At 31.9% G+C, this 19,820-nt stretch overlaps 3 protein-coding genes across 6 annotated transcripts; all 3 read left to right on the top strand.

Annotated features, from left to right (window-relative positions):
- The first annotated feature begins 555 nt into the window (after positions 1-555).
- Idi (Isopentenyl-diphosphate delta isomerase) lies at positions 556-2,943 on the top strand. 3 transcript variants are annotated; one of them, XM_011649497.3, is made up of 4 exons: positions 556-793; positions 976-1,129; positions 1,284-1,592; positions 2,119-2,943. In XM_011649497.3, the coding sequence occupies exons 3-4, from the start codon at positions 1,317-1,319 to the stop codon at positions 2,578-2,580; spliced, it is 738 nt and encodes a 245-aa protein (XP_011647799.2). In that variant the 5' UTR covers positions 556-793; positions 976-1,129; positions 1,284-1,316; the 3' UTR covers positions 2,581-2,943. The 3 variants fall into 3 exon arrangements, with proteins under 3 accessions (XP_011647799.2, XP_011647800.2, XP_088931450.1); XM_011649498.3 differs by having other exon boundaries at positions 556-811; XM_089075324.1 differs by having other exon boundaries at positions 556-898.
- A 1,165-nt stretch (positions 2,944-4,108) lies between these two features.
- Positions 4,109-10,139, top strand: LOC105434003 (arylsulfatase B). Its single transcript, XM_089075320.1, has 8 exons — positions 4,109-4,481; positions 5,746-5,905; positions 6,220-6,446; positions 7,502-7,745; positions 7,913-8,070; positions 8,439-8,730; positions 9,062-9,408; positions 9,662-10,139. The coding sequence occupies exons 1-8, from the start codon at positions 4,356-4,358 to the stop codon at positions 9,899-9,901; spliced, it is 1,794 nt and encodes a 597-aa protein (XP_088931446.1). The 5' UTR covers positions 4,109-4,355; the 3' UTR covers positions 9,902-10,139.
- Positions 10,140-10,638: 499 nt separating this feature from the next.
- LOC105433969 (arylsulfatase B) lies at positions 10,639-17,353 on the top strand. Of its 2 annotated transcripts, XM_011649496.3 has the most exons (8): positions 10,639-11,861; positions 12,535-12,694; positions 13,048-13,274; positions 14,010-14,271; positions 14,643-14,800; positions 14,932-15,223; positions 15,446-15,726; positions 16,057-17,353. In XM_011649496.3, the coding sequence occupies exons 1-8, from the start codon at positions 11,736-11,738 to the stop codon at positions 16,234-16,236; spliced, it is 1,686 nt and encodes a 561-aa protein (XP_011647798.2). In that variant the 5' UTR covers positions 10,639-11,735; the 3' UTR covers positions 16,237-17,353. The 2 variants fall into 2 exon arrangements, with proteins under 2 accessions (XP_011647798.2, XP_088931447.1); XM_089075321.1 differs by lacking the exon at positions 16,057-17,353 and having other exon boundaries at positions 15,483-15,653.
- Positions 17,354-19,820: the final 2,467 nt, after the last annotated feature.

Genomic DNA, 19,820 nt, shown 5'->3' with positions numbered 1-19,820 from the left:
ATACAAATATAAATAATTTATGTGATACTTTACCTACATATTTTTGGGAAGCATCGTTTCAAGATAATACAAGAAATAAAATTAATTATCAAATATACGTACATACATAATATACGTACATAATATACATTTCATAAATATTAGGCTACTAATAAATTATAATATATGTTTTGATTATTAATATTAATATTATTAAACTATTTTAAACAAATTTTATACAAATTTTTATAAGATTATTGGTTTCAATAGTAGCTTCCCAGTGAGCATTAACATGAGTTAAAGATTAAAAAAATCTTTTATAAAAGATTTTATAAACTAATAAATTTATTCCAGAATTTTTAATTACTTTTAAAAGATCAATATAAAAAAATAATATTTATTCTATAAACAAATTCATTATAGTTCTTACATATATTTTTTATATATTAAAGTATTATACAGCAATTTTTTGATGCATATTTTATTTTTTTTCTTTAGATTTTTTTCCAAGACATAATTAACAAAACTTTTCACATAAAAGAAATTCTTGCCATCAATTTTCTTTGTGTAGACTTTCGCATTTATGTTAATCCCGGTGAAATTAGCAATTGCTTAGTGTTGGTAAATCAGGTCACTGGAAAACAGCTTGAACTAATTCGCTTTAGTATAGTCGCATTCAGACTTGTAGCACCACGATCGCTGCGAGATTCAACATTGATTATTTAGAGCGAAAGTATTTTCCTGACCTTTGTTAATCTGGCTAAAATCAAGACCACTAAAAGAGAAGAAGAAGAAGTATCCTGAACAACACAAGGTTAGCACATAGAAAAACGTAAGCAGCAAAACTTTAACAGTAGTGAAATCAAGCATCATTATACTAATCAAATTGAATATTTTCAATTTGAATATTTTCAAAAATGTGAGACATTAACATTTTAAATCTCTTGGCTGTGGTCAACTTGCTTACTGTTTAAGTTTTACTTTACATTTTTTTAGATGATCTAAAAAATTCATCGACGTACGTCATTCATGACCGTATGCAAATGAATGACAGATCCGCTCGTGATTGGTCATTTCCCGAAGAGTCGAACACACTAACACTTCAGGAGGACGTTCGTTGAGACACGAGTATCATTTCAACGTATAATATGTATGTATGCGGATTCTTGATCTATGTGTCAATTAATTCCCCGTTTTTCGCAATCAAAGCGATATGCCTTTGAGATTACGTTCTCATGTAAATGTATTATTAGCTAAATACCAGATTGAGCCACATAAATATCGCATGCCTTGTCGTTTTCCAGTCACTGCTCGGCAGTACGGTTGACTGTCAGGTGATGTTCCGTGGAGCATTCAAAAATCTCAGTAGTATTGTGCACAAAGGAACGATCATTATGGAGAGAGATATATCACAAGTAGCACCATTGCAGAGAGCTGCCTTGAAGGAGCGCTGCATTCTTGTGGATAAACTGGATAGACCCATTGGTGAAGCAACCAAGGAAGCCTGTCATGAGCTTAATGCAGAGGGAACTGTTCCCCTTCACAGAGCATTTAGTGTTTTTCTGTTCAATAGTAAAGGAGAGTTGTTGCTTCAGAAACGGTCAAGTAACAAGGTGAGTTAAGTGTACAAGTGGTTACGAAACAAATTTCTAAAGAATGATATTTTAGTTATATAAGTGGAAGATAGATTATCAGACTTTAGTAAAATTTATTAGAGAAATTGTAGAATTAAAATGTGTGCTGGATAATGAAATTAGAGAATAATGTTTTTTCAACAATTATTTGAATTGGATTAATGAATTTTATTTATCATTAAATATTTTGAAAAAATCCAAATTAAAAACTTTATTTGCCTAGAGAGATCTGTTACAGGACCCATTATGTGTTACACATGGCAGAAGTTATACATTGGCAGCAATAGCCAATTAATTTATTACTTTTTCATAAGAACGAAAAATTGACTATCGCTGCCAATTTCTATCAAGTTCTGCCTATAATGTTGACGCATCCTGTGAGCAACAGACCTATGTCAATAAATTAAAAACAAAATTCTCAAAGCAAACATCATCTATTTGTATATCTATACAATTTATATATATTCAATCTATATACATATAAATATAAATATATGTGTTACAGATAACATTCCCAGATCACTATACAAATACATGCTGTAGTCATCCATTAGCGGAGATTCCTAATGAAATGGAAGAAGAAGATGCTATAGGTGTACGCAGAGCTGCAATAAGAAGGCTTAATTACGAGTTGGGTATACCTAGTAACGAAATTAAACCTTCTGATTTTTTTTATTTGACAAGAATTCGTTATCAAGCACCTAGTAATGATCACTGGGGCGAACATGAGATCGATTACATTCTGTTTTTACAAAGAGATGATATTACCATAGATCCCAATCCCGATGAAGTGAGCGAGATTCGATGGGTATCTCGATCGGGGATTGAGAATTTTATGAAGACTACATCACTTCTAACACCATGGTTCCGTCTAATATATAAATTTAAGCTGTTGCAGTGGTGGGATAATCTACATAGCTTAAATAAGTTTCAAGATCATGAGAATGTAACATATTTGTCAGATTGACTTATGTGCAAATATAACCAAAGCGAAACTATCGAGCTATATCGAATACATAATTTTTCGAATAAATGATTTTTATAATTTATATTTGAAGATCAAAATAATGGATATTTAAATTTTTGTGTATCTTATGTATTTTTTAATACATTATATATATATGTATATGTCGTGCGGTATTTGATAACATTTTTGAATGTATAGGGGATATGGAATTTTGATCCAACCTAGTCATTTTTAGACTTTTGTAAAAGGATTTATTCTTATGATAGGTATTGTAATTTAAGCATTTATTGTTGCGAAGCGTGCATATGTTTTATTAAACGTCATGTACGAAGACAATATGGGCAAATAAATTTATTATCATAATTTGCGTTGCTCTTATTTTTTTCATTTCCACTTCCGTATCTAGTTAATTTTCTTTTATATTTTTATTCTTACGAGCAATTACCTATATATGTTTCCAGATTGTGTACTATACTTAGAACTCTTGATATGTGACTCTTCAACTATTTGATTTTGTCAATTTTAAAGATTATGATTGTGATGTAGCTATGCGTTCATTTAATCGAACTTTTCGGATAAAGCGCTTCTAATTATTTTGGCATTTTAATGAATACATCATCTCTCCGGCAATGATGATGGCGATGATACCTATTATTGAAGCGAAGAACCACCTATATTTATCATTATATGATATATATTGAAAATGATCAATAAATCATGCAGTCGATTTAATTTCTCTGATGAAAAAATAAATAAAAGATATAAAAATAAATCTTTTAATAATATTGATTAACAATGTTGTTTTCGAAACAATACATTTGGATTTAAAATTGATTTTATTTATGATACTTGTCATGGATAGTAACACTTGTGTACGAAATTAATGTATATTTTATAAACATGCGTCATTTTTCAAATTAATATTTTAAAAAATTATAAAAAATATTTCATAAACACGCATAACCTATAGGGAAAATTAATATTGATTAAGGAAGAAATTATGAAATAAAAAGCAATATAAGTAAATAAATACATATATAATATTGACTTTTTTGTAATATTATAAATATGTAATTAATTTTAATTACCATTATAACATATTTAAATAATACTTTAACTTATAGTTAAAATTTCAATAAATTCTTAAGAAACTCGTTTTACGATTTGTTTATCTTTCAACAATTAAAATAAAATTGAAATAAAATTAAAATATTTTATGATATATTACTATCAATTTTTTTATTTTTTAGCAGGAAACGTTATCTGATATCATTAATAATGAGGATGCTGTGAGATCTTAAACGTGAGAATGAATAAAAGGATACTGCGTTTCTGCGCTTCTCTCTTACGTTACGTCTCCTAAATTCTACACAGTTGTAGTAGCAAGGGGAATTAGATAAGTAGAGAAAATAGGTTGTAATACGAGAAGCAACCCAGTTTAAAACACGTTGTCTTCGTCATTATCGCGATCATTTGGTATATCTTCCCTTCCCTTTCGCATGATCCATTCATGACGCGTTCGTCCGTAGGTGGGCTATATAAACATGTTTGTGTCTTCCTCTTGCTTCTTTGTATCTCGCGAGAACTCGCCGATGTATATTTATGGGGTGTAAATAATGTACCCTTCTTTTGCTTAAGCAAGTGTCGCTGCCGAGTGACGTAAAGTGCGAAGAAAAGACGTGCGTGAATAAGGAGTGAAGCTTAAATAAGCTTATCTCTTTTTTTCTTTCAGTATCTTTAAATTTATATTCGAAAATCTTTAAATCATCACGAAGATGACACATTTATTTATGCTATGGAATAGTATTTATCCCGTTTTGTATTTTTTTCTGCTGTTTGAGGCTACATTCGGTTTCTATCAATCGGTGCCGCATATAATCGTTATCATGGCTGATGATTTGGTAAGATCCTAATGAAAACGAACTGACGTTTCACTTGATAATTATTTGATAAAATATAGACAAATTAAATTAAATTAACAGATCTTAAATTTTATAAATATTCTTTATCTTTTTTATAATCGAATTTATATTTTATTTTATTTTTCTTCTATTAATTTTCTCGCATTTATGCGTGAAAATTAATGAAATTTAATTAGAAATAAAAAATTAGAAATGTCATATTATTTGAAATAATTAAACATTTATATACTATATTTTTTATAAGTAATTAATTATAAAATTTTATGGTGTATTAATAAGTCAAAATTAGAAAAAATATTGAGAAAGAAAAGATATTTTAAAAATCCATAGAAATTAAAATATATGAACGTTATTTTTTTAAACATATGGCAATTTATATTATAGAATATTAATTTTTTTCATTCATAATAATTTGAACTTAGTAGCTGACTTGTAATAAATTTCTGAGTTTGTTTTTTGTGCAAAATATAATAGAGAAATAAATAATGTTCAGATTTTGTAAGATTTAGAAACATTCTGTTGTGCTGTTATGCTGCTATGTTGTGTATATTATTTTAATACAAAAAATATGCAGTTTTTTTTATTTTAAATTATTGAGAATAATTTTTGAAGCATTTGAGAATCTATGAATAGATCTATGAGTGACATTTTTTGGCTCTGATGACTAGCAACAGATAACCAAGTTCAAAGGGTTAAAACATTCACAGATATATGTAGATGCCTCGCGTTTTACATATAGCGGTTTACATAAATTGCTACCGTTTTATTTGCATTATTGACGCTTGCTTTGTACATTCAATTTGATATAATTAATTTGCACAAAAATTTTCTATCCCGGATAAAAATTATCCTTAATTGAGTTAATTATCGCGGATTACGTATTATCTACGCCTCCGCAATCAACAAGTACGCACGTCGTAAATTGTGACTCACTTTCTGAACTACATGACAGAATGCTAATTCCTCTACACGTCAATTACTTAATTCGATCACATAATTTTTGTATGTTGGACTTCCGGCGTACGCATTCGAGCGTGCACGTGCGAGGAAAATATTTCATATACGCACATGTAATTATACATGCAACGCCCAGCGTCCAACTTACAACGATTGCAAAGCAAAATAAACGATAAGCAATCGAATTATTAACTTTTACGCTAAAACCTGTTAATTAATTCTTATTATATACTATCGTGTAATTTTTATTATATACGCTATAGAGAATAACGTTCCAAATTTTCAGGGATGGAACGACGTCGGTTTTCACGGCTCGGATCAGATACCAACTCCGAATATAGACGCCTTGGCCTATAACGGAATTATATTAAATAGACATTACGTTTTACAGTCCAGCACACCTTCCAGAACCGCCTTTTTTACCGGGAAATATCCAATACGTATGGGTATGTATTATTCATCGTGTCTTACGTTTCATTTATATGTCTTTCAAAGTTTTTAATAGATTTTACTATCAGCTTGTTTTTTACTAGCTGAGCTGGCTTGATTGCTTTTTGTTTTTGTTTTTTTTTTTTTCATACTGCGTAATTTTATGACGAGCTGTCTGCGTTTGAGAGACGAGAAAAAATACTATGATAATTTAACGTGCGCAGATGATAATAAAGCAATGATTGAATTATGTGTAATGACATCACACATTCGTAAATTAACACGGCATCCGAGATTTTTTTTCCTTGTATATAGCCGAATTTTGTTATAGGTATGCAGGGAGAAGATATACAAGGTGGTGAGCCTAGAGGACTACCTCTCAACATAAAGATTTTGCCGGAACATCTACGGGGGTTGGGATATACGACAAAGTTGATCGGAAAGTGGCACGTGGGGTACCATACACCTCAGCATACTCCCTTACATCGGGGTTTTGATTCCTTCCTTGGTTTTTACAATAGTCACGTTTCGTATCATGAGTACAAGTACTCGTACCAGGTACATATTCTGATCGAGTCGTAAAAAAACTTGGTAGATTTTAATTACAAAGTAGCAGTTAATTTTAGCATTAGCGTATTACGATTATAATTTATAATTTTATCAAATTCTCTTTGTGTTGAGTTGATTAATCTGGCTTTTGAAAGATTTATACATTTATAACAATAAACTTTTTAATATAATAACTTAATATAATAACTTAATAACTTATAATAAATTAATAACTTATAATAAATTAGTAACTAAAAAGTAATTAACGATCGATATGTGATACAATATAAATAAAATTTCGTAACGGTCACTTCTCAGGTTTTTGAGCTTAATTATTTGTGTGTGAATTTTTATATATTCTATATTTCTTCCATCTGCACACGAATTAGTGTTCAGTTTTAAGGCTTACACCTATTTTTACAATTTTTATATATATGTAATAAAAAAATTATGAAAAACTTATAGATTATTCTAAAACATATTTAAAAATAGTATAAAAAAAATTTAGCGGCGACCTGAATCAAAAAAATTATTTAAATAAGTAAGTAAAAGTGTATTTTATTTATTTTATTCTTAGTAAAAATTTAATTTTTATTTAAAGAACAATTTCTGCAATAAAACGTAATAAAACTTTAAATTACCTTAAATGCTTAAATTACTTACTAAAAAAGTTTAGAGATTTTTGTTATTATTTCTTAATTACATTTTTATTAAAGCACAAGTAGTTTGAGAGTTCTACTTTGTATTTAAATAATTTTTCGTCCAGGTTCTAAATTGCTACAAAATTTCTTGTGTTACTTTTAAATGTAATTTAGAATAATTTATAATTTTTTCATTTTTCTTTATTATAAATAAAAATAAGTGTAATATATCTTTAAAACACTACATTAAATAAGGCTAAAATTTCTAAATTCACATTATTGATAAAATTGATAATCATTATTAAAATTGATGATTAATTTATATAAAATATTTATACAAATTTGTCCTTCAATTTATAATCTTATCTTATCTTTTTAGTTGTTATTTTGTTATTACTTATTTTTTTTACCTGTTGTGTACAGAATATGAGCGGATACGATATGCATCGTGGCGATGCTCCAGCTTACGGATTAACCGACAAGTACGTGACAGATCTTTTCACTGACGAGGCAGTCAGGATCATCCAGGGTCACGAACCGTCTCGGCCGCTTTATCTCCAAATATCACATCTCGCTGTTCACGCACCTCTCGAGAACCCGCAAGATTATGATCACTACGATAAACGGTTCATACACATACGGGAACAAAATCGCCGCAAGTATGCAAGTGCGTGATTACGTCGATGATACGTGTTTTACATTGATACGTGAAATAATTAAAATAAATATCTATTACTATAATTAAGCTTAACGTGAAAATTAAGATTTTTTTTTTATAAGGAACAGTTTATTTCTTATTATTTCTTGTTTATTTCATTACATCTGCTTCGTTAGGGATGGTATCGAAATTAGACGATTCCGTTGGACGCATCTTTCATGCTCTGGGCAATGCGGGGATGCTGAAGAATTCGTTAATTCTCTTTCTCACCGACAACGGTGCCGCGCCCATTGGCAAATTCCGCAATTATGGTTCTAATTATCCGTTGCGAGGTGTAAGTATTTTAATTGCGTATGACTGACGCGAATGTCAAAACGATAAAGACTCGTGCGTATATCTGTGTCCCCCGGGGGCATATTCAATTATTATCAATCTTTGACATGAATTAAATAAAAAAATAAAATTAAATAAAATTAAATTAAAATTATAAAAATTAAATAAAATTAAATGAAACGAATATATGAATAAAATTACAATTGATTGATAGGAAAGGAATAATTGTATATTATATTATATATTGAGGGTATAAGTGTAGCTCATTTAATTTATTTGAAAGTATCTCAGAGATATGTATTAGTTTATGAATCATTTTGATGTTTTAAGAGATACGGCAGTATATAACAGGGTGATTTATGACGGCAGATGAAATATACGCTTTACGAGGGTGGGGTGAGAGGAGTTGCCGTGCTATGGTCACAAAGATTGCGTAAGGCAGCACGTGTGTGCGACGACCTGATGCACATAACCGACTGGTTACCAACCCTCTATGCCGCCGCTGATGGTGATCTGAAGGATTTGGGGGAGATCGACGGAGTGAATCAGTGGCGCATGTTGAGAGACGGTTATCCGATAGTCAGGGACAAGCTGCTGCTGAACATCGACGAGGTTTCCAAGACCGAGGGTGCCATATATAGGCAATACAAGCTTCTTCGAGGTATCGCGATTATATAAAATAACAATATACAAAACAAAATACAAAATAACGATATACAATTTATAAACAATTTATAATAACATTTACAATATTTTTGTATAAATAATTCTCTCACTTAAAGTTTTTCAAAGATAAAGCGTGAAGTTGTATAAACGTTAAAGTTCAAATTTCACGCTAAAATTTTTATGTTAAAAATATAGTTTTAAAAAAGCTCATAGATTTCAGGATCGGTAGATCTTTGATTTTCAAGAAGCGGCACATTTTATTCATTGGCAGCAATTTGGGTTATTATATATATATTTGGGTTAATTTATGAAAAATTATGTCTTAGGATCGTTCGAGAACGGCCTTTATGACGGATATTACAACGATTTCGAAAGAAATTTTATATCCATGTTTTACTTCAACGATTCAAAGAAAAACATACAGGAGATCATGCCGCGATACACCGAGACTATTTTGAACAGCGCGGTGTCGCAGGGTGTCACCTCTTTCCTGGGCGGTCCAGCCACTCAACCCAGCACGATGATTCAATTACGGCACGAAGCAACGGTCCATTGTCGATCCAATGCCACTTTTTACAGAGACAATTTCATCACCTGCAACGTCACCGAGTGCCTTTTCGATATCGAGATCGATCCCTGCGAAACGAAGAACATAGTGGAGCAATATCCAAGAGTAAGAAAACATGTCGTTAACATTAAATAGCGCAAACTAGAACTAAATACCAGTTCTACAGGAGCAAGTGCGTTGTCAGCGAGCACGCATTCTTTTCATCTCGCAGGCTCGAGAAGTTTAACATTTTTATTATTAAAAGTCCTTGAAATCTAGTCTAGCTTATTACAGTTCAAGCCCTTCTTATTTTCTCAAACTCCGAAGTAACCGGTTGCGGGCTCGAGGACACCTTGTACAATCATTTTTTTCCTCGCAGATCGCTCGAGAGCTGGATAAGTATCTGGAGCATTACGGACGCAATGTCACAGTGCAGCTCAAGTCGCCAGTGGACTGGCTTGCTGATCCAAGAAGGACGAACAACACGTGGGAGCCGTGGATACCGTCGGGCGATCTAGCGTTCCATTCTTACAACGCAGCGGTCCAGCTGGTCGGCTTGGCATATTACTTTCACATCGGAATCATCCTCGTGGCAGCCATGTGTAAAGCTTTCATTTGAACAATTGGTCTAATCGAGATGTAATCGTGTGTGTAAGTCGCGACAGAACAATTCTCTGTCGCGTGAAGTCTAATTTCGTCGGTGTATTCAAAAGAGGAGATATTCCTGCATCCTCGTGGACATCTTTTCATTTTCCTTTACATGTTTCCTTTACATTTTTTCCTTTACATGTTTAAGAAAGAATCACGCAATATAAAACGCTAATAAAAATATATAACTTTTTACGACATGACAATACGTACAGCGAGTCTTTTTTTCAAACGCATAAATTTTATATAGGTATGTTGAACACAAACAACCGAATTAACATTTATATTGTTCGGCGAATTAACATTTGTATTGTCAATTTTTCTCGAGTGTCACATGACGTAAGTTACATGACGTTAGCTTTTTCTTGGTTCTAAAATCTATTTGCAAATCTATTTGCAAATAAAAATATGACAAACATGAATACTGTTTCTTCCTTGAAGACGAACTTAGGAGTAATCTTATTATTCAATCGACACATTCTTATTCTTCTTATTTAACTTTCTATGTAATCGATAAATCTCGAATATATTGTAGTCTCCTATTCTAACATGACGACCGAGAATTTAAATTGATCTAAATTTGCCGATTGTAAAACGTTCATTTCAATTAATATGCGTTCGAACCTGTCTATCCTTTTTTTTTGCAATTGCATGAATAACGTGACTGAATGCAGTTTTAAGTACGAACAGAGCAAATAGTTTTCTTGCGGAAAATATTTTTTAATGGAATAAAATATCCTACTTTCACAACCTTGGATGCTAATAGTACTTGTTTATCTTATCTAATTTTTCATAGAGATTAAATGACTTAAAGCAAAACATTTTTACGTCTTCTTATCATATTATTATTAATAGTGAGTACTGATAATTTATCTCACTATTTCATTCACAAAAAACTTGTGAAAGGAAAATATTGGAGGCTTTTATACACGAAATATAAAAGATAGAATATAAAGATATCTCTTAATATCCTTTTTTTAATTAATATTATATATGTTATATTATCTAATTAAATTATGTCATATAATTAATTTACACTATAATTATAATTAATATACTAAATTATTAATTACAGTATGTAGTTATATTATAATTAAACATGAAAATTCTACACATCAGACAAATGTATATATATTTTTAAATAAAATCAATATATTCAGATAATTTTAAATATTCTAAATATATATCTATATTTTAAATATAATTCCGCATGTATATCGCAAACTAAAACATACAATATACAATTTTATATACTACAAAAACCTATGATAAACGTAATTGTTTAATAATACTGTAATTGCTAACGTTTGAAGACAATGATGTTTCTTCTTAATAATATTTCATCTAACTATCTAATAAAAAGATAAACAGTCAAATCACTTTATATATGTTCAGTTACGATAACGAGGTCATCTTAATGATATGAATGCTCTGTCAGCCTATAAATGTGATAATACGTATCTCGCATTTAACAGTATTGAACTCAATGCAAACGTAAACGACCGGCTGTTAAGCACTGTCATTTCAAACACTATCGTGTAAAGTCAGAAAAAGAATAATTATTGTAAGCAATAAGACAAAAATTACATCGCTCTTAAAGAATCTTTTTTGTAATTATTTAAAAAAAGTAAATTAAAATATCAATATTATATTCAACATTTTACCTTATAATCATCAGCGCGTTAAATTATGATTAAAAATCGATTACATCAATATCTTGCGATCTAATCTAATTACGATACTATCGTGAAGTTGATATAATTTCGGCGATTTTCATTGAATTGGCAGAAGAATTAGTGAAAATTATGAGTCTGCATAACATATCATTTATCTTCATACAAATTATCTTGAGTGTTCTGTGTCTCTATCCTGGTTTGGCTTGTGCTTCCCAGCAGCCACCCAATATCGTCGTTATTATTGCTGATGATCTTGTAAGAAATTATTGATTTATTCTTTTAGAGATCTTTCTTTTTTTTAGATATAAGATAAATTCTTATCTATCTTTCTAATTCTAATTTTCTCTGTCATATATTATACAAAATACGATTAAAATAACATTTAAATAATAAATCACAATCTATAAGTAACATAGAATAATTTTTTTCTTGAATATTTTTATTTTATTTTTTTGTAAATAATTCAATCTTTGTATTGCAATTGTCGCAAAATTAATTGACAAGTAAAAAAAAAAATAAAATAAAATCATAAACTTAAATTTCAGTTTGAATAAACTGAGATGATTGCGGCAATAGTAAACATTTTTTATTCAAATCGTATAACTTTTATTTTTGCAACTTTTCTTAATAATTGGAATTTGTGTTAAATAAGACAGAAGTAATACAAAACTAGCTAAGTAAAGTTGAACAACATTATATTCATATTTGAAAAAGTGACAAACCGGTTATTACATTGGAATGTTTTCAAAGTTTTTTTTTATATTTTTTAACTGAGCAATAATCAGTCAGTTAAGAAAAACGTATCGGTCATTATCAAAGTGAAAGTAAAATTGTTAAGGTAAATTAGTTTAATGTGTGCGTATAAATATATGTAATGCGACTTATCGAAATTATGAGACGTTTTTTAATATGTGTTTTGATAACTAAGGGATGGAATGACGTTAGCTTCCACGGTGCCGACGAAATTCCCACGCCGAACATAGACGCTCTCGCATACAACGGCGTGATATTGAATCGACATTATGTGCAGCCGGTGTGCACACCATCGAGGACAGCTTTCCTCACCGGGAAATATCCCATAAGGACAGGTAATCCATTAATTACCGCAGATAAATGATGTACAACAATATCCTGCGCTACTTTCCTGCATTTTATTGCGATCTTATTAAGTATCTTACTTTGCTTGTCTAAAGATATTGACTTACTATTACCTTATCTCAACAAAATTTTAATTTCACTTTGAAATTACTAGAAACGTTTAGATTGAAAGTGAATGTGATTTTTTTGGAAGACTTCACCCTTTTCACAATTTTTTACTTATGTCTCTTTTATATTATTTATATTTTTATTAATTCTAAAATCATGATTTCCAAGAATAATATAATTTAAAATCACTTTGGAGAGAAAGAACTAAAATTAAAATTAGTGAATTAACTGCAAGGTATGCAGGGCAATCCCTTAAAAGGAGCCGAACCACGTGGTATACCCTTGAGCCATACTCTTCTACCTGAATATCTTCGGAAACTCGGATATACCACTCATCTCGTAGGAAAATGGCATGTTGGTTATCATTCGACAAGTTATGGACCTACCCGCCGTGGTTTCGATACTTTCTTGGGATATTATACCGGTATTATTCAATATTTCAACCATACACTTCAGGAAGAAGTAAGTTTTTCAAAATCGTGTTTTATTATTAATTAATTAATTATCATTAGACAAAATTATTACACAAAAAATATAATAAAAGTATTAACATATATCTATTAGAAAAATTTAAAGCATTAGGAGATTATTAGAAAAATGATATATAATATAATAATAGATATTGACAATAATAGATTTCAGTGATATTTTGGTGTAAATTTTTATTAATATTATTGACAAAAGTGTATGTCAGAATTTTAATTCTATTAAATGTTAATATGATCATATATAAAAATATTCGAAATATTGAAGTATATTTATTACTACAGAAATTCAAGAATTATGTAATTAAATCTTTAAGCATTTAATAATAGCAATTCAAGTATATCCAAGATAAATAATTAGTTTTTAATTCATTAATAAAAATGTTTGTAAGAGATCTCTCTCTTGTCTAAGAGATTATTAAAAAGATTTCACGCAACAGATAGCAGAGATTTGATCGATCCATTATGTGAGATTTCTTCCCGTTACAAGTAGATAGATAGATCGTTACAAATAGATTGTACATTATACATTTGTTAAATAATACACGCGCGCGCGCGCGCGCGCGCACACACACACACACACACACACACACACACACACACACACACACACACACACACACACACACACACACACACACACACACACACACACACACACACACACACACACATACACAACACACACAGATTATAATATTATATTTTACAGGATCGAGTGGGTTATGATTTGCATCGTTCCGTGAGCAATAATTACACTATTGAATATAGATTCGATTACATGACTGATATTATAACTGAGGAGGCCGAAAAAATTATCTCATCGCATGATACCGCGAAGCCTATGTTTTTGCAAGTGGCACATCTCGCCCCTCATTCTAGCACTGCTGAAGAAATCATGGAAGTACGCGATTGGCAAGAAACTAACGCCACTTTCGGCTACATCAAAGACATAAACAGAAGAAAATACGCGAGTATGATCATAAAATTATATATTTACTTAATTAAAGATGTAAATATTTTTCGACCGTTATTAAGAAAATTATCTACATCTCAATAATTGAGCTAAAATGATCTAGAGTATGTCTGAACTATTTTGTTTAAAATATTTTTTAGAAATTATATAAATTTGTCGGTTTTTTTTATGAAGCACTCTATATATAATATTATGTTTGTATCTTATCTTAGGCTAATCAATAAAACACTACTTCATTGCTAATGTTTGCTATCTTCTCACATACCTTGCTTTATTTTCGCTTCGTTAATAAGAATGTTTATTTGCAATGCACATTTTTAATATTCGATTTTATCTTTTATTTGTTATTGTATTTTTTTTTTTTTTTAGGTGTTCTTAGCACATTGGATAAGTCAGTCGGTCGAGTGGTCGAATCTCTGAAGAGAGCGAATATGCTGAGGAATACGATTATTCTTTTCATGGCTGACAACGGAGCACAGACTGAAGGGAAGTGGGAAAATTTCGGATCTAATTATCCATTACGAGGGGTAAATGTAACTTTATACATAAAGAAATCGAAACTACAACGTTTAACGTCGCGAAAATAATATAGATTAATATCATTCAGTGAAATAAATTGTTTAAAATTGTACCTAAAATAGAAACAATTTATTTGCAGTTGAAATTCACCCTCTTTGAAGGCGCGATTCGGGGCGCGGCGTGCATCTACTCACCCTTGATTGATCATCCGTCGAGGGTCTCGACGCAATTATTTCATATTAGCGATTGGCTGCCGACACTATACTCCGCGGCCGGCGGTAATCCGAACGATCTGAAACAATTGGACGGCATTGATCAATGGTCCGTGATTAAGAGCATGAATATTAGCGAGAGGAGATCGGTCCTCGTGAATATTCGGGAGGATGAGAACAGTGAGGCGGCGCTAGTGGACGATTATAAACTTGTTAGAGGTACATATCAGGAACTTATTTTAATGCTTATTGTTATTATAGTTTTATTAATTTTAATTATTAATTTTATTAATTCTATTTTGAAAATTTATTTATTATTTATTACTAATGTAACTTTAAATTCTCTCGCTTCTTTTGATCTTGCCTTGAGAATTTATAAGTAAATGTACGAGTGAATCGTAGCTAAAAATAATATACATAAAAACTTTTTCTTTGATACAGATAAATCCGATTATCAGAAACATTATAATTATTATAGTGGTAACGATGCGTCATATCCCAAATACAATGTGACAGATGTATTAGCGTCGCCAGCCGGGTCGGCTATCGCAGGCGTTTCGACTCATATGTTAACTGCGAATAAAATAAAAAAGCTCCGGGAAGAGGCTACAATAATTTGCAAGAATTTTACGAATTCCTCCAGTTGCGAGAATCGCACTTGTTTGTTCAATATCTATGAAGACCCTTGCGAAATCACAGACTTATCTTTGCAACATCCTGAGGTGAGATTGAAATATATATTTTAAACATATATTTAAACATATATTTAATAATTTTAAGTAAGAATAGATAAGAAAGTTATGTAAGAAATGATATTTTATACAGTAGATGTTTAATAAAAATAATTTCTAATTAAAATTCTAATTTCTGTTCTGAACTAATTAATAATATTTTTGAATGATAAAGGCATAATGCGCATATACAATATCGATGCTCTTCACTACGATAAAATGATTCGTTCGTGTAAATAATTATGTAAACGCCATTCCATCTGGCACAGACGAGATGGAAATGAGGAATGCTGCCTTAAGAAGACGTCGTTACATTTGCAGGTCGTGGAGAGATTGAGCGTGTTCATCGACAGCTATAAATCGGTCCTCGTGAAGCAGCTCCATGCACCCATCGATCCGGCTGGCTTTCCGTGCCGGTTTAACAATACTTGGCTGCCCTGGCTGCCGGACGACTATGAACCGATCAGTGAAATGCACTTCAAGAACGGAGTTACGTCGTAGCGACCTTATGACTACACTTCGATCTCGTCTTGGATCCGTATTCGCGTTTCTGCCGAGGAAACCAGTTTTGAGACGTTGATGCGTTTCAATAGATCTTGATATCGAGTAATATATTTGTCATATTTTTAATCGTGAGCACGTTAAGCGAAGAGCTCTTTGTTTTTTTCGCCTTCATTCATATACGATTTGAGATTTGTTCTTTTTTCGCTCATTCATTGAAAGAAAGAAAGAATTTAAAATTTGGAGAAAATATTACACATATATATATATACATATATACATATATTAATAGATTTATAGTTTTGTATTAATTAAGAAGATTTAAATTGGAGAAAATTGTAATTGTATTGTTATTCCAGAAGTGTTTTGAAACATATTTAAATATAACAAAACAAATTTAAATATTATATATTATATTTTTCGTAAAAATTATTAATAATTTTATTAATTGTTTGAAGTTTTTAAACTGTAATATTTGAATTAAGGAATTTATAATTTATGGCAATATTTAATTATCGTTCTGATGATTAAATTTTTAATGAAAGTTCTATCAAAATAAAGTCCATTGAAATGGGACCATTTAAATAAAGCTTTTCTTTTGTTATGTATTTTTATTAAAAAATTTATCTTTGTTCTTACTTAATATTTTTATTTGTTTAATTATTGTTCCAGATAAGAATTATAATAAAAAATGCATCTATAACATTCCGTTTCGCTAGTTTTCGAATCACCCTATATATCTTTATTAGCGGGGTAGCGGGTGTTGACCGTTGAAGAAGGGTAGCAAAAAGTTTATCGTCGGAGGGACAAAACTCTTCTTTTCACTGACGTTATTGTATAGAGATTATGCAGATTGGATGCTGCCGTCGTGCGCGGAGAAGGTTGATATCTATTTAATTACCGGTATCGTATTAATTAATCGTGTCCATGCAAATAGACAGTTCTAAACTTTCGCGACGTCCATTTTGTCGGTGAACGTGAACGCACAAAGTGCCATGAACTTCTTACGTTTTTACGTATTCATCAGTTATTTACACGGAACAATTACATTTACACGTTTTATTGTAGATAAATTAATTATTTTATATATAAAAAAAAAATAAAAATTTTATAAAAGTAGTTGTAAAAGTTAGATAGCAAACCGATTCTCTCGATTTCGCTTTTCTCCTAAATCAAGCCTTCGTCGAACGGTTTACAATAAAGAAACGAAAGAACGCGTTTCTTAATTAATATCACAGAGTTGCGAAAGTTATTACGAGACACAAAGGAGGGAGGCAATAATTTCATAGCCGTCCCTTCACACTCGCGGTCCATTTCTCATCCCGCTCTTTAATATTTCGAACGGCCATTCTTCCTGAACGTTCTTTATTGCCTCATGGGCTCTCATCGTGGTGCTTTCGGATAGCGAGAAGACAGAGGATGCTCGACTCTAAATTCTAATCTAGGAGCGGGTCCTTCCTTCGCCCCTTCCTTCATACCCTAAGGCTCGGCTTTACGACTCATTTAGCATTTTCGCTTATTTTGCAGGCAAGAAGTCGCGGACGCGTATGTACACGCTTTGCTCGTACGTAATCACGCGAAGAGGGATGGCACGATGACGAGGAGCGGAACAAGAGAAACAAGAAGAAGCGAAAGGGAGCGGATGAGAAATAGAGAGTGAGTGGCTGAACGAGGGGGTAGGGGGAAGGGATACCTTCGCGTTCTCTGCGATCTCGCGGGAAGGGTTTGGAGTTTAAGTCGCTTTTAATAGCGAGGCAGCTGTCGCCGGGATCTGCTTGTCCCTTTTTTATGGCCAATGTCTTCTTCGGCGAATAATGCCGGGAAATAATCTGAGACGAAGAAGCCGCTCTTTTTCCCTTGCCAACTTTCCTGTTAATAAAGTAGTGTCTTTAACCCGTTTTATTTTTGGTTCCGCCGCCTCATCACGATCCCTCATCCTTATTAGCTCATTACACGCCGGCCTGAGCGCGCATGTCTGACATTTTTATTCTCTTTACCTTCCTTAAATATTAAAAATCTGGAAAAAGCGCAAAAGTCGGAAAAACGAGACGGATGCGTGTGGTCCTCGTTAATTTATTTTCCACGAACGGGGTAAGTATTCTTTTTCATAAGCGAGGCGGCTTCGCCCGCGGTGGATGAGGTGCATCAAGAAAAATGAAGAGAGTTTATCGGGGATTGCGAGAGGATAATTAGACGATAATGCGTTAATAACGATAAATAACGAGAAATAACGAACTTTATGGCGCGTATAACACAGTGAAATAGCGAGAAATTCTCACAGATCCGGCCGCTCGCGTTTGCACTCATTCGTCCACGGTTCTTAAATTAATGAGGTGTAAACGCATTGCGCAAGCCGCAAATATATAAGTTAATGTGCCATTCATTCCGTAAACCAAGTGGTACAAACAGAGGTATTTCTTTTGTTCCGTAGTTATTGCACGCGTATATATTCGCGAGAATTGCCCGCGGCGAGGAATACGCCGTTTCTCGGAATACTTTTGCAATTGCTGGTAATTGCTCGATGCATTCGCTCGCTACGCATTTTTATGGCTCGCGAAAGTGCATTAACGCCTGTCATAATTTTTTCATCTATCCTCAGTGTTGGCATCCGCTGTCTGATTTTACAGTTAGACCAATGCATACCTTTGCATCGCAACATCTATACCGAATTGGTAATATTAATTGTGTAAAAATAAAAGAAAACCGTGCAGTATATTTCACTCGTGTAATTATTTAACTGTTACGAGATTTGTAATTATCTCACAATCTTACAAAATCACATACACATTCTTGAATTCTTGAAATCCGAGTTAATCTCTAAATAAAAAATATTCGTCGTATATATATTTGTCATATATATATATATATATATATATATATATTTGTCATCTAAATAAAATTGCTCTTTATTATTATTTATTTATTTTTTATTTATTATTATTATTTAGAATTTTTTATAAAATTTATCTTGACGCATTGCAACTTCTTATTGCTTTCACTTTCTCGATCATCTCAAATAAGAATTCTTAAATATTTCTATTGTTTCTGTTTATCGAAGGCCAAACAATTTTCCATTAAGGGCAAAGTCATCGCTCTTTAATCGCACTAATGTCGATATCCTTTATTGATTGGCGCGTTCGCGATTGGCATGTTTTTTTACGCGGCATGCGTATTTCCAGGGTTACCGCTGCGGGCGAATCCGCCCGTTGGGTTCCGCGTGCGGGACGGAGGGTGGATATAAGTCCAAGCCGAAACTTAACGACGTAATGAACGTCTGACGGAGGATTATTTATTGACGACAACGGGGCAACGGAAGGGCCAAACGAGGCATCGAAGGAGAACGAGAAGGAAGACGAACGATCGGCACCGTGGACAAAATTGGCACGGTAATTAGCGAGGGGCCGAGGGGCTCGCGGCTTCTTCCAATTGAAGCGCACAATACCTTGATGAAAATTTGCTTGCGCTAATTGTGCCGTTGATTTACCTGACATAATATATGTATGTATTAAAACGTAGAAAAAAAAATGTATGCGAGAAAGTTTAATGTTATAAAATATTATACGAAATTGAATTATATAAAATTA

This window comes from Pogonomyrmex barbatus, unplaced genomic scaffold (genome assembly GCF_055798465.1).
Source record: "Pogonomyrmex barbatus isolate J1 unplaced genomic scaffold, ASM5579846v1 scaffold18, whole genome shotgun sequence".
Taxonomy (NCBI): domain Eukaryota; kingdom Metazoa; phylum Arthropoda; class Insecta; order Hymenoptera; family Formicidae; genus Pogonomyrmex; species Pogonomyrmex barbatus.
The sequence above is the reverse complement of the archived record's forward strand: the minus strand, read 5'-3'. Positions and strand labels throughout refer to the sequence as shown.

Excerpts from the sequence above, each read along its gene's own strand:
- Idi (XM_011649497.3), top strand. The coding sequence starts at position 1,317 with ATGTTCCGTGGAGCATTCAAAAATCTCAGTAGTATTGTGCACAAAGGA. Across the intron at positions 1,593-2,118 it reads AGAAACGGTCAAGTAACAAG|ATAACATTCCCAGATCACTA; the intron begins GTGAGTTAAGTG and ends TATGTGTTACAG.
- LOC105434003 (XM_089075320.1), top strand. The coding sequence starts at position 4,356 with ATGACACATTTATTTATGCTATGGAATAGTATTTATCCCGTTTTGTAT. Across the intron at positions 5,906-6,219 it reads GAAATATCCAATACGTATGG|GTATGCAGGGAGAAGATATA; the intron begins GTATGTATTATT and ends ATTTTGTTATAG. Across the intron at positions 8,071-8,438 it reads CTAATTATCCGTTGCGAGGT|ATGAAATATACGCTTTACGA; the intron begins GTAAGTATTTTA and ends TTATGACGGCAG.
- LOC105433969 (XM_011649496.3), top strand. The coding sequence starts at position 11,736 with ATGAGTCTGCATAACATATCATTTATCTTCATACAAATTATCTTGAGT. Across the intron at positions 11,862-12,534 it reads TTATTATTGCTGATGATCTT|GGATGGAATGACGTTAGCTT; the intron begins GTAAGAAATTAT and ends TTGATAACTAAG. Across the intron at positions 12,695-13,047 it reads GAAATATCCCATAAGGACAG|GTATGCAGGGCAATCCCTTA; the intron begins GTAATCCATTAA and ends ATTAACTGCAAG.